The sequence below is a fragment of the Hevea brasiliensis genome, chromosome 17, assembly GCF_030052815.1.
Source record: "Hevea brasiliensis isolate MT/VB/25A 57/8 chromosome 17, ASM3005281v1, whole genome shotgun sequence".
Lineage (NCBI taxonomy): Eukaryota > Viridiplantae > Streptophyta > Magnoliopsida > Malpighiales > Euphorbiaceae > Hevea > Hevea brasiliensis.
The window spans coordinates 56,048,321-56,063,769 of record NC_079509.1 but is presented as its reverse complement, the minus strand read 5'-3'; the positions used below and the strand labels follow the sequence as shown (position 1 = coordinate 56,063,769).

At 36.1% G+C, this 15,449-nt stretch overlaps 1 protein-coding gene across 1 annotated transcript; it reads right to left on the bottom strand.

The window, feature by feature from the left end:
- Positions 1 to 207: 207 nt before the first annotated feature.
- LOC110637979 (ankyrin repeat-containing protein ITN1) lies at positions 208 to 13,226 on the bottom strand. Its single transcript, XM_058139035.1, is given in 8 exon segments — positions 208 to 864; positions 1,185 to 1,207; positions 1,210 to 1,614; positions 1,718 to 1,753; positions 2,168 to 2,281; positions 2,626 to 2,775; positions 3,014 to 3,499; positions 12,890 to 13,226. Coding segments are annotated over 8 exon segments (2,154 nt in total). The 3' UTR covers positions 208 to 261.
- Between the last annotated feature and the right edge of the window lie 2,223 nt (positions 13,227 to 15,449).

The window sequence follows — 15,449 nt, the reverse complement described above, 5'->3', positions numbered from 1 at the left end:
GTAGTGAACTGCATCCTGGAAACCTGAAACCTGCCCTGTCAGGAGCATACTGCAAGTGAAATTATTCATTCTACAACACATTTTGGTGTCCTTGCTTAAAACTTCTGGAATTTAGTCAGTGGGATTTTAAGAAAAATACATATCTAAAAGACATTCTAAATACTTAAACACAGATAAGAAAGTAGATACTTGATAACCAATGAGACATACATATATAGAACAAACGAAAGATTACAAATCCAATACATACAATCGAATTAATTATGATTTCTTTGGTTTGTCAAAGATTGAACGTTTGTGTGTGTTCTTCACCATCTGAATCAGGAGAGGAAATTGGTAGAATACAAAGAAAACAATAGGGATTATGGAAAGAATAGTGACGGGAATAGCGATCCAAGAAAGTCTTTTCTCCAGAATAATAAAAAGGGTGGAACCAAAGGCTATCATCATGGTTACCACAGAGAAGAAAAGAGTGAAAAGGCCAAGAATCAATTTCTTAGGCAAGGACTCGAGGAAATCTATTTCTGCAAAACGTGCTGTGAGAATTCCTAGGAATATTAGTACAGAAGTACTAGAAGAGAAGAGTGATAATGCATTTGAAACTATAAATACCAAGAATGCATCATAGCCTAAGAAAATAGGAAACCCTGTTTTATCGTTCCCTCCTGGAACTGTAAATGCTGTTGTGAACATGACAGTGGCAATGAGAGCAGCGACAACCATACATGATGCTGTGTTGTTCTTCATCCATCTCTCACCTTCTTTTACCAATTCTCTGTGTTCCTTAGTGAATAAAGCAACGGGTGTGAGGCCATTTTCATTGAGTCTTTCTCCAAATTTTGGTGGTACCATGCTCTCTATTTCCTGAAATAATCAAGTATAGTTTTCTCTCATCCAAAGTTCAAGCATTTTTTTTTCATAGGAACTGCTAGCATCAATTATACATAGACCTATTCACAGTCTCAGAGACCTTTTCAAGCCAAGCCTAACTTGTTCCAGTCCAGCCATTTAAAATGTCTATTTGTAAATTGTTACCATTGACACATCTAGATGCTATTGATTGATGTGGACTCTACCACTAAAACTAAGTACAACCCACGTCAATCATTAGCATAAATGAGCATCACTCTCAACCGATATTAGCATTTTTCTTCTTTTTTTATTCTAAATATAAAAATATTTACCTTATACCATTGTAGCTCCTTTGCATTTGCAGAGCTGCTCCAGGGACTCGATCAAGTTGAAAGGAAGGAGACAACTTGGCAGCCAAATGTAAATAATTGTTTCTAAACACATCACTCTGAATCACAAATGTACGTCTCTTTGCACCCAATCCATAGATTAGGTTGAAGATTTTTTCTTGACGAAGTGTGACTGCATGTGCAAATAGTGTTCTTCCTCTTTTATCAGCTCTCCATATAATTACTGGATTGCATGTGATCAACTCGTTGATAAACTCAAATGAACCACACTTGATTGCATCATAGATCACTTGATCCAAGCCAATATTCTTGAGTTGTTCATTGCTTAATGTTGGGATCTCCTTGACAATGACTTTGAGGAGTTGCAAGGCTTTAGCGTGTTTGAGCTTTAAATCTTTGATGCTTTTAGGGACTAAAATGATTGAATACTATAAATCAATACAACGTAAGCTTTTTTTGATAAGCTTAAAATTTTATTAAAATAGAACTATAGCTAGAAAACTAGCTCTAGAAACCATCTACAAAAGCCATGATCAACGCAACAACTAATCCTAGCAACATGCAGCACAAAATGAGTAGAGAGATCAATACAATAAGTTGAGAAATAAAATGTTACTTTTACCTGCGCTCAGTTTATAGTATACATATAATTTAAAACAGACACATTATTTAAAATTAAAATCACAATGTGGGTTCTATTCAAAAATATAATAAGGCCTGCCTATAAATATGATATGTTGATTACTGAGTGATTGAGTATATACACTTTGATTTAGATAGGAATTTCCAGAAAAAAGTTGTATAGAGTGTTGCTTACCAAGAAATTGCAAGAATCTCCAAACAACACGATGTAATAAATTGACCACTGTAGCAATTAAAAGATTGGATTTGCAAAGTTAATTACTGCTACAACAAATCAACAATATCACCACATTAAAATGATTTGAGTATTTAGCACAATATACCTTGTTTTGTTTTGATTTTCCCATAATTTGAGCCTGGACTATTAGACCTTTGGCCATTCTCCTCATCATTAGGCTCCCGAGAGGACATTTCACCAAGATAAACATTCGGCACACCTTATAATTAATTAAATATATAAATTTCAAGTTAAAATATATAGTTTATATTTCCTCATTATTTCATCAAATTTCTTATCCCAAACATATATATTCTAACACAGTCTTGGAAATATACTTGACCTACGTCCTAACTATTCAAAACCCTACCCCTAAGACACAATTTGAATAGATTTAATTTTGGCTAAGTAATAATTATTGCATGACAACGTGGTTCATTATGGAATAAGATGCAGATGTATGATAAGATTCATATATTTTGCATATAGGTCTCACATATTTATATTGTTTCATTTATAATAGACTAGTGTCTTTAAAAAAATCTGGGAGATACATATACTTACATGAGTAGATCCATTGCTTCCAAAATTCAAGCTTACTTCCACTTAAAAATGCCGAAGGTTCATTGGCTAACAATTTGATAGCATAGTTGTTATGAAAATCTTGGGTGTAACCAAGTTGTGGATACTTTTTAAGCAGATCCAATGCTTCATCTATAATTGTAATAAAAAAAAAATAAGAATTGAATTGATGAAATAAAAAATAAATTTTTAGAATATATATATGATGAAAAATTTAAATAAATTTTAAATATTGAGCTTAATTAAAATTGAACCGAATTGAAATCAGAACAAAATTCATAATTGAAATTTATTCTAGTCTTATCCCAATTCACCTAAACTTTGAATATCAGACCAGTGACCATGTCTACATGTTAGTGTGTACACATACCGTACATCTCATTTGTTATAAGGCAATTAAGTTGTGTGGCGCCATTCTTGTCATTAGTTCGAGGTTGAAGAAAATGGATGGGAGTATGCTCAGAAAGATAGCGTATCATTTCCTGTTGACCATATAAAGAAGCTGTAACAAGTGGAATTTGGCCATTGTAATCATTTTTTATGGTAACCAAATCTTGATTCTTTTTCAGCATGACCTTAGCCATATCTATCATTCCATTCAGGGCAGCAAGAGCAAAGGCTGTGTTACCAAAGTTGGTTTTCATTTCCAAATCTTCTTTTGACATAAACTTCACCAGTTCTTCTACAATCTTTTCTCTTTCAGCCAAAACAGCTACATGCAGTGCTGTTTGTCCAATCACTGTTATCTTAGCTCTCAAATCATTGGGATTCCTCTTCAGCAATCCCATCACAGTGTTCAAGTCACCTTGTTCCACTGCCATGTGCAGGCTGCTGTACTCGAGGATGCTTGATGTTGCTGCATCAATTAATATTTAAACATGCAAAAGAGAAATAATTATCACCAAATATATTACATATTAATTCAACCTTAAAAGAAAAAAAAAAGAAAAATTTAAACTAATTATTCTTTTTCTGTTTAAAATTAAGTAAAAGAGTGAAAAAGTCTAAAATTTGGATCTCTTCATTCATTAATTATGTGATTTATCATCTATAGAAGAAGATTATTATTTTTTTTTTTTTAAAAAAGCGATACCTTGTATCATATAATCTATCAGTTATTATTCGTTCATTGAAATTTTGTAACACCCCTGATTTTTTATATATTATTATTGGGCTTCGTGTAGGTATCCTCAATTCGTGGAAATTCGACAGTTGTCCGGATCTGTGAATTTCGGCAGACAGAACCGACCTGGGAAAAGTCTCGAATTGGATCGAGGTTTTGGCTACCCCACCATTGTCGGGCATCGGCGCGTTCCCAAAGTCGGAATCGGCAAAGGTAAACCTGAACCTTGCTTTTTTCGTAATTTTCTAGTGCTTAAATAGGATTAAAAATCCATAAAATATTCGTAGCTTAGAAAATTACGATTCTTTTGCAATAGCTTAGTAATATTTCTAAGGACATGAGGCGAGTTTTATAATTTTAGAGCTTATTTGTGCAGTTTTGCAAAAATGATCAATTATAAGGACTAAATTGAAATTTTACATATTGTGATGAATGATTGATTTGATGGGCGGGAGGGGCTGTGTGATGTGATTGAGTTGTGGATATATGGATTGTGGATATAGAAGTGTGTTTTGAGCCCTTTGCGGGTTGGGTAGGTCCTAGGTATAGGGAGACTCTGGGATTTTAGTACGACTTAGGACGTATTGGGTCTTTTCTTGATTTGTATTGAGTCAAATTTATTAAATGATTGTAATAAAATTGTCAGGTGAGCCGGGACAGCCCTCTTCCTCCGCCCAGCCGCCTCAGTGACCATCGTCAAGTCTGTGAGTAGAATATTAATTTTAATTGTAATTTCGATATTATTATATGTTCAAGCATGCCCATGCATCACTTATATGCATATATTTATGTAGTTAAACTCTAGGCACGATTTATGTTGCATTCATAATTATTGATGTGCCATGGATGTTGTTGTGGTAATTTGGAGCAGTGTGCGTGCGTTGGCGTGCGTGTGATGTGGTGTGGACTATGGATAGGACGGGGTAGTCACGGCTTGAGTAATTCGCTGGGACCCGATCCTTGAGGGTAGTCACGGCTTGAGTAATTATTTGGGACCCTCGATTTGGTTATTAAGTGGAAGTCAGAGCTTGAGTAATTGGCACCGGGTTGGATTTAAGAGAGCTGTATAGGGGATCAGCTCCCATATGTTATGATTGATACTACAGGGTGTGTGAGTGCTCCAAATTACCTTTTTGATGTTATGATGTGAAAATGTTGTTTATGTTGCATTTCACTCTACAGGGTGCATTAGTACTAGATAGTTATAGAGATTATGGTTAAAATTGATATTTTACTCTAAAGTGACGCTCACTCTGTTCAAAAATTTTCTGCCACGGGAGGATATTTTATGCAGGTTAACACCTTTTCTACTTCGCAGTTGTTTATCAATATTTGTGTAATTTTATTTACTCCTAGAATTTCCATGTGTTAGAAGTATTTATTGATTATGGTGCGTAATATTATTATCATGTTGGACACATGAACGTATAATGATATGCATGTTTGATGGATTGGATGAGGAGTGAGCTCCCATTTATTATTATGAGGATATGAGTATGTGGAGGGTGGTGAGCTCCCCAATTGAGTATTTATTGTGTTTCTGGTCGGGTGAGTGAAAACTCCCGTTGGAAAGTCCTTTATGGCGGACTCTGTCCGTTTGTTTTCTTGATCTGGGCCCAAATGGGCCTTAGAGTTGGGTTAATGAGCAGTTAGGCTTACTACGGGCCTCGGGGCTTTAAGTGGCCAGTCCTAGTCTTGGTCCACCATAGGTTGGAGTCGTGACAAATGTGGTATCGAGCTTAGGCTCGATTCATAGGGAAAAATTATCTAAGTGTTGGGAAGAGTCTACTAGGAGTCACATGCGGAGTATAGGATTCTGTTTCGTCTTTTCTTGTAATTCTTTGTTTCTAGATTATACGTTATACAACTGTAAATATAAGATAACCACAGTTAGTGACTTGATTTTCGTGGAGTACAGAAATGTGAAATAGAGTTAGTAGACATGTGAGATCTATCATGAGGATCGTACTCCAAGAAATATTATATTTTTGTCGGTATGGGTTTAAATGGTGTGCCCATTTCGTGTAAGACACGAGTACATAAAAGTGAGTCTTAAAAAATGCAGTTGCCTAGATAAGGATGAGGATACCACTCTTGGCGGTCATCGTAGATGACCCGATCGAGAATAAGTTTGTGATAATAGAAGATTCGGGAGAGATAAGAAATTAGGAGACCTGATGCATCGGGGCGTATCGTAGTAACTATACAATGTTCTCGATGTCCGCTCTGTAAGCAGATTCTGATGCAAACATGAGATTATTGTGTAGAGCTGCGTGCATCCGTGGTGCTCCATAATGAGGGTGTTTGAGATGGCTTGTTTTGGTACAGTTATGCGAGCGAGTTCTATATTTGCAGAGGAGTTGGGAACTCTGGCTAAGAGTCTAGAGTTAGAATATTGAAAGGTCACGGTTGGGTGATAACTAGAGTCGGTGACTCAGATTACTGACATGAGCTAGAGTTACATCAAGAGTTGCCATCAGACCAGAGGTTTCGGACTAGTTGCAAAGTAAAGGTGACACTTATAGAGTGAGAATAGTATACCTTGTGTGTATCAGTATGGAATAAAGTACAACTCTACTACCTAGAGAAGGTCGAAACTATGAATTGATGATTTATAGAGCTATGATATGATAAAGAGTCATTAACTTGACATGGTTACGCAAGGTGGTAGATGTAGTACCTTTGTTGCGCAAGTTAGGATATAGTCCTATCTTTTGAGAATGGATCGAAGGTTATTCGATAATGATGACTTATGGAATAGTGTCCCGGATGGGATTTGTAGAGTGTGGTAGAGAGTAGTTGGCTCGGGTATCCTGGAGAGGATACAAGTTCCATTATAGGAATCATATATAATCAGATCACGATGGATGTAAATCTTTTGAATTGGATGACGGGTTTGGGTGCCCGAAATCTTAAGTTTTGGAATTGAGTAAACATGGAAAATAATAATAATAATAATAATAATAATAATAATAATAAATAAAATTACTGCAGAATCAGTTCTCGAGGTAGTAAGGGTATTATGTAAGCTAAAGGATAAGAATAGAGATCATACAATAAAAGTATGACTGTAATTTGCTGAGTTCCTTTCTAATTTCAAATTATTCAAAACAATAGTATAATCTAATTATAATAGTGTTAAGAGTAATAAATTAGCGAAGATAAATCACAGAAGGCCAATGGATAAAGAAAGTGCAGAATGAAAGTTTGGGCAATTGATTGCAGATGCAATATAATCTAAATGCTAGTGGAAGTACTAGCTAGAGTGGTCAAAGGACCAAATCTGAGTAGCACAGACATATGATAACGCGATAGAGACTCTGAAGATATAGTTAGCAAATCTGCTATTATGTTAGGAAGAAGAATGGAACCAAGGATAGAATAGTCAAGTTCTATTTTGGGTAAGACAAAGGAAATAAATGAAAGGACAACCTAAAGAGCGCATAATAAAAGGAACAAAGTTAAGATATAGGATAGGCTAAGTGTTATTCTTGGCAAGGAGAATGACAAGGATGGAAAACCCAAAATGGGACCACATTAGTGAGAAAAGTGATGGAGGTATGGAATACAATAATAATGAGTAAATGTTAGAAGGTGTGCGATGGTATTGCGGACTACCTAAATAGGTAGAGAAAGAGAAGTTAGTAAGCAGTAAGTTGAATAAAAGTCAGTCTAAGGGATCAAATAGGTATGATGAGAGGAAAAGAATGATAGATAATGACACATAGGTTTTAGGTTAGACTTTTGAGATAGTGAGAAGGTAGTTAGAGGTTCGTTATGAATGTAGGTCAAACAATTTTAGTGTGATCAGCAGAATCACTTTGTAGTGAAGCAATAAGGACAGGACAATAGTAGGGGTAGAGCGAAAAGTGACAAGTGCGGATGGTTATAAATCACTAGAAAGTTCAAGGATCAAATTAATGACCCTAGATAAGGGTGGAATTAGTGTTGGAAGAATTTATTAGTGAGAGAAATCTTTCAGGAATCAACAAAAGTTAAGGGCACAATAAAAACGATGATAGATATAAATCATAGGTCGAGTATAAGTAAAGTTAATAAATTATAAAATATTATGTCAAAAAGGAAAATGGTATGCAGTAAAGGGTTCATGCAGATGATACCTTATAGGTAGAGCATAATTGTTCTAGGAGATGATGAAATTTGGAGAGAAAGACAAAGAAACTTAGGAGAAACGTTATATTATTACAATCTGGTGTAGTTGAATATAAGAGGATATTTTCTTTCTTTTCAAGTTTAGCTTGTGCTTTTGGTTCTAGAAGGTTATATAAGGAGCAATGAGTCAAGGAGACCTAGTTATTGAGAGTTTAGTAGGCACAAATTCATACATAATTTCTGATATGAGAATGACAGTAAGTGCATACCTAGTATTAAGTATGAAAGGATGGGAGTAATGACAGAGTTAAATTGAGTTAGCTACTAAGGCTTGCAATTGTTTTAAACTATGAAATGGAGGAAGTACTATTTATGGTTGAGATTCAATAGATGAAATTGTTCTGATGGGTAATTTGATGTTGAAGTTTAGAAAGCTATGGGCGATATATGATTATATTAAGGAGAATGAACACGTGAAGTATCTTGTTTGGAATTAAGGCATGACACATATTTCCTACAGTAGTGTTAGTTCGGATGGAACTTATAGTTTATGGGGCTCATATTCATCGGGATAAGCAATTTCCTACTAAGGTGATAGGGAATGATAATGTTACGATAGTTAAGTTGGAAAAAGGGGATACAAGAAAAAAAAAAAAATTCTATGGGTAATTATAAGTGTTAGATAAGGTGAAGAATGTCTTTGGTAGGAGTAAATCATAGGGTTAGAATTCTTGAAGTAATGAAACTAGTATTCAAGATAAGACTAAGAAATAAAAAGAAAGTTAAAGTTGATGATGGGATAGACATCTTTGAAGGAAAAGGTGTAAGGATGAGATAGGACTAAAATTAAGGAATAAGTACAATGAGTTGAAATGATACCAACAATACCAAAAATAGGAAAAGGGAAGTGGATAAGATGCAAAGGACGGAAGAGAGCTCGATAGAGTCGGTTATAATGATGAGGATAAGGAGTGTCTAACCACGCCTGTGTTAACACTACCTATGAGCGGTGAAGGATACAAGTGTCTTGTGGCGCCTCGAGTTGGCCTAGGGTGTGTTTTGATGCGGAATGGAAAAGTAGTGGCTTATGCTTCAAGGCAGCTGAAGAGGCATGAGCAGAACTATCCCACCCATGATTTGGAAATGGCTGCTGTAGTCTTTGCACTAAAAATCTGGAGACACTACCTGTATGGTGAAGTGTGCGAGATATACACCGACCACAAGAGTTTGAAGTACATCTTCCAGCAGAGGGATTTAAACTTGAGGCAGAGGAGATGGATGAAGCTTACGGAAGACTATGATTGCCGCATCCAGCCACCACAGGAAGGCCAATGTAGTAGCAGATGCTTTAGCGAGAAAATCTTACGCGATTTGGCGCACATTTCACAGAGAAGAAGCATGATTCGGGAGGTACATGAGTTGATGGATCAAGGTTTAATCCTAGATTTTTCGGATGAGGGGTATTGTTGGCTCACTTTTGGTGAGGCGGACTTGAGGGACAGAGTTAGAGTTTCCCGGCCACGAGAGACCAATAATTGATGAAGATTATAGAAAGAATCTGATAAGGTGAAGGTGGTGAGTTCGGATTTGCCAATGATGGCGCCCTAGTGCAAGGTTCTAGGATATGTGTGCCCGATGTGGACAACCTCCGGAATGAAATCATGCGAGAGGCACACTACACCCTGTACAGTGTCCATCCAGGTTCCACCAAGATGTACCATGATGTGACAGATAGCTATTGGTGGAATGGCATGAAGAGAGACATAGCAGACTTTGTGTCCAAGTGCTTGACTTGTCAGAAGGTGAAGTTTGAACACTAGAGACCGTCAGGGAAGCTGCAAGAGCTCCCTATCCCAGAATGGAAATGGGAAATGATCACTATGGATTTTGTGACTGGGTTGCCTCATACCACGCAAGAATATGATTTGATATGGGTAATTGTAGACCGCTTGACCAAATCAGCTCACTTCTTACCTGTAAAGACTACATACTACGTAGCACAGTATGCGGCTCTACATTCGAGAAATAGTCGATTGCATGGAGTTAAGCTTCCATAATATCGGCAGAGGGCCTGATTCACTTCTCGGTTTTGGAGAAAGTTGCGGGAGGCACTTGGCACACTGCAGTTGAACTTTAGTACGGCTTTCCACCCTCGCATGCAGACAAATCGAAGGACAATCCAAACACTGGAAGACATGCTTCGCATGAGTGTTTTGGATTTTGGAGGTCAATGGGATGATCAGCTAGCTTTGGTGGAGTTTGCCTACAACAACAGTTATCACTCCAGCATAGGAATGGCACCCTATGAGGCACTATATGGAAGAAAGTGTAGGTCTCCTCTGTGTTGGACAGAAATGGGGGAAGCGAAGGTGCATGATGTAAACCTAGTGCAGTACACTTCAGAGATAGTTCCTTTAATCGAGCAGTGGAACGACTTTCGATGGCGAGAAGAGTTATACGGACCCAGACGGAGGATGTGGAGTTTGCGATGGCGACTATGTATTCTGAAGGTTTCTCCAATGAAGGAGTCATGAGATTTGGAAAGAAGGGCAAGTTGGCACCTCGGTATATTGGACCTTTTGAGGTTCTTGATAGAGTTGGAGCGATTGCCTCAGGTTGGAGCTACCACCCAACCTCTCTCACGTTCATCCGTGTTTCACATCTCCATGCTCGGGAAATACATTCCGATCCTTCTCATGTCTTGTAGGATGTGATAGAGCTAAAGAGAACTTGACATTTGAGGAGCGACTGTAGCCATAGTGGACTACCAAGTGAGGCAGTGAGATCAAAGCAGATCCCTATGGTTAAGGTTTTGTGGAGGAGTCGATCGGTGGAAGAGTGCACTGGGAGTTAGAGCGGGACATGCGTAGCAAGTACCATATCTGTTCAATGTATAATCATGTGCTTTATTACGCCTTGTGTAAAATTCGAGGGCGAATTTTCTGTAAGAGGAAGAATGTAACACCCACGATTTTTATATATTATTATTGGGCTTCGTGTAGGTATCCTCAATTCGCGGAAATTCGGCGATTATCGGATCTGTGAATTTTCGGCGAGAACCGAACAGGAAAAGTCTCGAATTGGATCGAGGTTTTGGCTACCCCACCATTGTCGGGCATCGAGCGCGTTCGAAGTCGGAATCGGCAAAGGTAAACCGAACCTTGCTTTTTCGTAATTTTCTAGTGCTTAAATAGGATTAAAAATCCATAAAATATTCGTGGTAGCTTAGAAAATTACGATTCTTTTTGCAATAGCTTAGTAATATTTCTAAGGACATGCGTGAGTTTTATAATTTTTAGAGCTTATTTGTGCGGTTTTGCAAAAATGATCAATTATAAGGACTAAATTGAAATTTTACATATTGTGATGAATGATTGATTTGATGGGCGGGAGGGCTGTGTGATGTGATTGAGTTGTGGATATATGGATTGTGGATATAGAAGTGTGTTTTGAGCCCTTTGCGAGGTTGGGTAGGTCCTAGGTATAGGGAGACTCTGCGGATTTTCACGACTTAGGGCGTATTGGGTCTTTTCTTGATTTGTATTGAGTCAAATTTATTAAATGATTGTAATAAAATTGTCGGGTGAGAATGACCCTCTTCCTCTGCCTTACCGCCTCGGTGACCATCGTCAGTCTGTGAGTAGAATATTAATTTTAATTGTAATTTCGATATTATTATATGTTCAAGCATGCCCATGCATCACTTATATGCATATATTTATGTAGTTAAACTCTAGGCACGATTTATGTTACATTCATAATTATTGATGTGCCATGGATGTTGTTGTGGTAATTTGGAGGCGGTGTCGTGCGTTGGCGTGCGTGTGATATGGTGTGGACTATGGATAGGGCCAGGGTAGTCACGGCTTGAGTAATTCGCTGGGACCCGATCCTTCGAGGGTAGTCACGGCAGGTAATTATTGGGACCTCGATTTGGTTATTAAGTGGAAGTCAGAGCTTGAGTAATTGGCACGAGTTGGATTTAAGAGAGTTGTATAGGGATCGGCTCCCATATGTTATGATTGATACTACGGTGTGTGAGTACTCCAAATTACCTTTTTGATGTTATGATGTGAAAATGTTGTTTATGTTGCATTTCACTCTACAGGGTGCATTAGTACTAGATAGTTATAGAGATTATGGTTAAAATTGATATTTTACTCTCTGAGTGACGCTCACTCTGTTCAAAAATTTTCTGAGCCACGGAGGATATTTTATGCAGGTTAACTGCTTTTCTACTTAGCGAGTTGTTTATCAATATTTGTGTAATTTTATTTACTCCTAGAATTTCCTCATGTGTAAGAAGTATTTATTGATTATAGTCTGTAATATTATTATCATGTTGGACTGTAAGCGTATAATGATATGCATGTTTGATGGATTGGATGAGGAGTGAGCTCCCATTTATTATTATGAGGATATGAGTATGTGGAGGGTGGTAGCTCCCCAATTGAGTATTTATTGTGTTTACAGATTGGGTGAGTGAAAACTCCCGTTGGAAAGTCCATTTTATGGCGGACTCTGTCAGTTTGTTTCTTGATACTGGGCCCAAATGGGCCTTAGAGTTGGGTTAATGAACAGTTAGGCTTACTACGGGCCTCGGGGGCTTTAGGCTGGCCCAGGTCCTAGTGCCGGTCCGGCCCATAGGTTGGGTCGTGACAAATTTCATTATATATGTGTAAAAAAAAAATAGAGAAAAGAAAAATGAGCCGACCAATAATTAACGGCCATACCAAAAAGCCAATAGCTGAAAATAAGCTTGCCTACCATCTAGTTCAAACTTGGAACTGAATTGATCTAATCCAAATTAGATCAAAACTGGCATGAATAAAAGTGGCCTTGAATTGGACTATAACTGTCTAGTCCAATTTCAGGTCAGAATCATATTCTCTTTGAAAAAATAAAAAAAGAAAATTATTATTAGATTTATCAATATCAAATAGGATCAAATTGAAAATAGAAATTTTTTGTTGTTCAATTTATATATATTTTATGTGCGCATAAAATTACCTTCCTCCTTATAACTGGTTACTTCTGATTGCATGTCAGCCAAGTTGTCCCACATACATTTAGCAGAGTCAATGTTGGGGAACCTCCTCATCAAATGTGAAATGGTATCTTCCTCACAAGAAATTTGAATGGCATGCAAAGCCAAAGCATTCTTCTTCATCCAATCCTTGTAGTTGCGATCTATTTCTTCGGGCTTAGGTTCATCTCCAGAGACTACTCCCCATAAGCCTTGCCCAATAAGGTAGTTTTTCAAGCACTCCTTCCAGGTTTCTAAATTGTCTTCTCTTCTTTTCTCATTGACGATATCATCACCTCCACTTGTTTTGATAATCGCCATGCCTACCTTCACATTAAAACAAGAGGTTACATAAAATAAGAATTGAAACGATAATAAAGAAAATTTACCCTTAACTAAAAATGCACTCAATAGCATACCAAATTAATTTGGAGCTCACTTGGAGTTGTTAATTGCCTTTTGGATATTATGCGCTAACCATGCATTGAGCACAATTGGTTCATTATTATATGCATATTTAGCTCTAATTAACAATCCATTGATACTTTTCCCCCACAAGCAATGAAAGCATTTTTCTTTTCATACGAATTGTGAAGAATTTGTTAAGGAAAACTTTACAATTTGGTCCTTGAATTTTGCCCTATATTACACTTTAGTCCTTAGATTTTGAAAAATTAATTATTTAGTTTTTAAATTTCACACTATGTTATATTTTAGTTCCTAAATTTTGATAAATGAATTATTTAGTTCTTTTAATTTTAATATATAGAACAATTTAGTTCTCGTAATTTTAATATTTATAATAATTTCATCCATTGATAAAAGGACTAACTATCCTATATATTAAAATTATAGGGACTAAATAATCTATTTTTCAAAATTCAAAGACTAAAGTGTAATATAGTGCAAAATTGATAGACTAAATAATTAATTTTTTAAAATCAAGGGACTAAAGTATAATATAAAATAAAATTCAGGGACCAAATTGCAAATTTCCAAATTATTAAATCCACTTTTACTTTTTCATAATTCTTTCTATGTTTTGTTACTTACTTAAACTAATAGGTTCTTTTCTTCATAATCATTCACTCATCTTTTAATTAGGTATCTAATTCATTATGTGGCCAAGATAAGTATTATTCCCCCCTTTTTCTTTACTATTTTGAGAAGTTATGCAATGGCTAAAAGTAAAGGAGCATCCAAATTAATTTTGATCCAAATTAATTAAAACATTAGGACAATTAATTTTAATCTTTAATTTTTATTTTAATTCAAACTTTAATTTTAATTTTAATTTTACTATTTCATCCCCAAAATTATTTTTGAGGTGTGGTCCATTTCTATCATTGATGTTAGGTGCGTATGTCCATTTCTATTTAAAAAAAAAAAAATCATCATTCCATTTCCACACTCTTAATTATACCAACTTTCCACGCTCTTAATTATACCAACTTTCCAATCCATCTGCTCACTTTCTCCCTTGAATGCTATATTCTTCGTCTCCCTCCATTCCCCACCCTCACTTAAGCCCTTTCATCGACCCCACACAAAGCCGCCATTTCCCTTCACCCTCGACCAGAATCGCCCAAGACCAGCACCTCCACAGTACCTATATACTCACCCATTTCCTCAAGCTCGTCCCCAAGATCATACTCACCTATCCAAACCCACCTAAACAAACCTAGCTCTCGACGCTCACAGACAGCACCCTAACCTCCAAATCAACACTCCAACTTCGCCTATATTTGTCACATCAGCACGTCACTTACCGAACCCAAATCCATTTCAATAAAGGTAAACTAATTGTTCTTTTTCTATTTAAATTAAATACAGATAATGAAAAAGTCTGGACTTCGAGTCTTTATATTTGTTAATTATGAGAAAGAGAGTTATTAAAAATAAATAAATAATCCTTGCCTTATATTATATAATTCATGAGTTATTATTTGTCTCTATTATAAAAAAAAAATAGAGAAAAGGAAAATTAACTAAACAATAATTAATAACAGTCAAATATTAGTGATTAACGGTCAGTAATTGTTTTGCTTATGGCTGAAGACAAGCTTGCCTACGGTCTAGTTTAGGCTTAGGAACCGAACTGATCTAATCCAAATCCAAAATTAGGTTGAAACTGGCATGAATGAAGCAGCCTTGAATTAGACAAAACCAAATAGTTTGATTTCAGACCAAAATCATATTCTCTTTAGGAAAAGAAACCAAAAATAAAAATAATAATTCTATCTTCTTACAAGTTAATTCAACGTTTTCAATTTTGACAGAAGTGATCAAAATTTTAAAATACTAAAAATTTTATCTAAAATTAAAATTGAATTTAGGGAAGTGTGCCATATCTTATGTGGCATTCCGACTGATATTTTTTTTTACTTTCTCTGTCTATAAATAATAGTCATATTTAAAATTATTATGGTGATTAAAAAAATGATTAGATAACATCATTTTCGTAAAAAAAATACTAATAATTTACGTAATTACCATATTTTGAAAATCTGAATAAATAAATATTAAAGTGAGAAATAGCTGGTT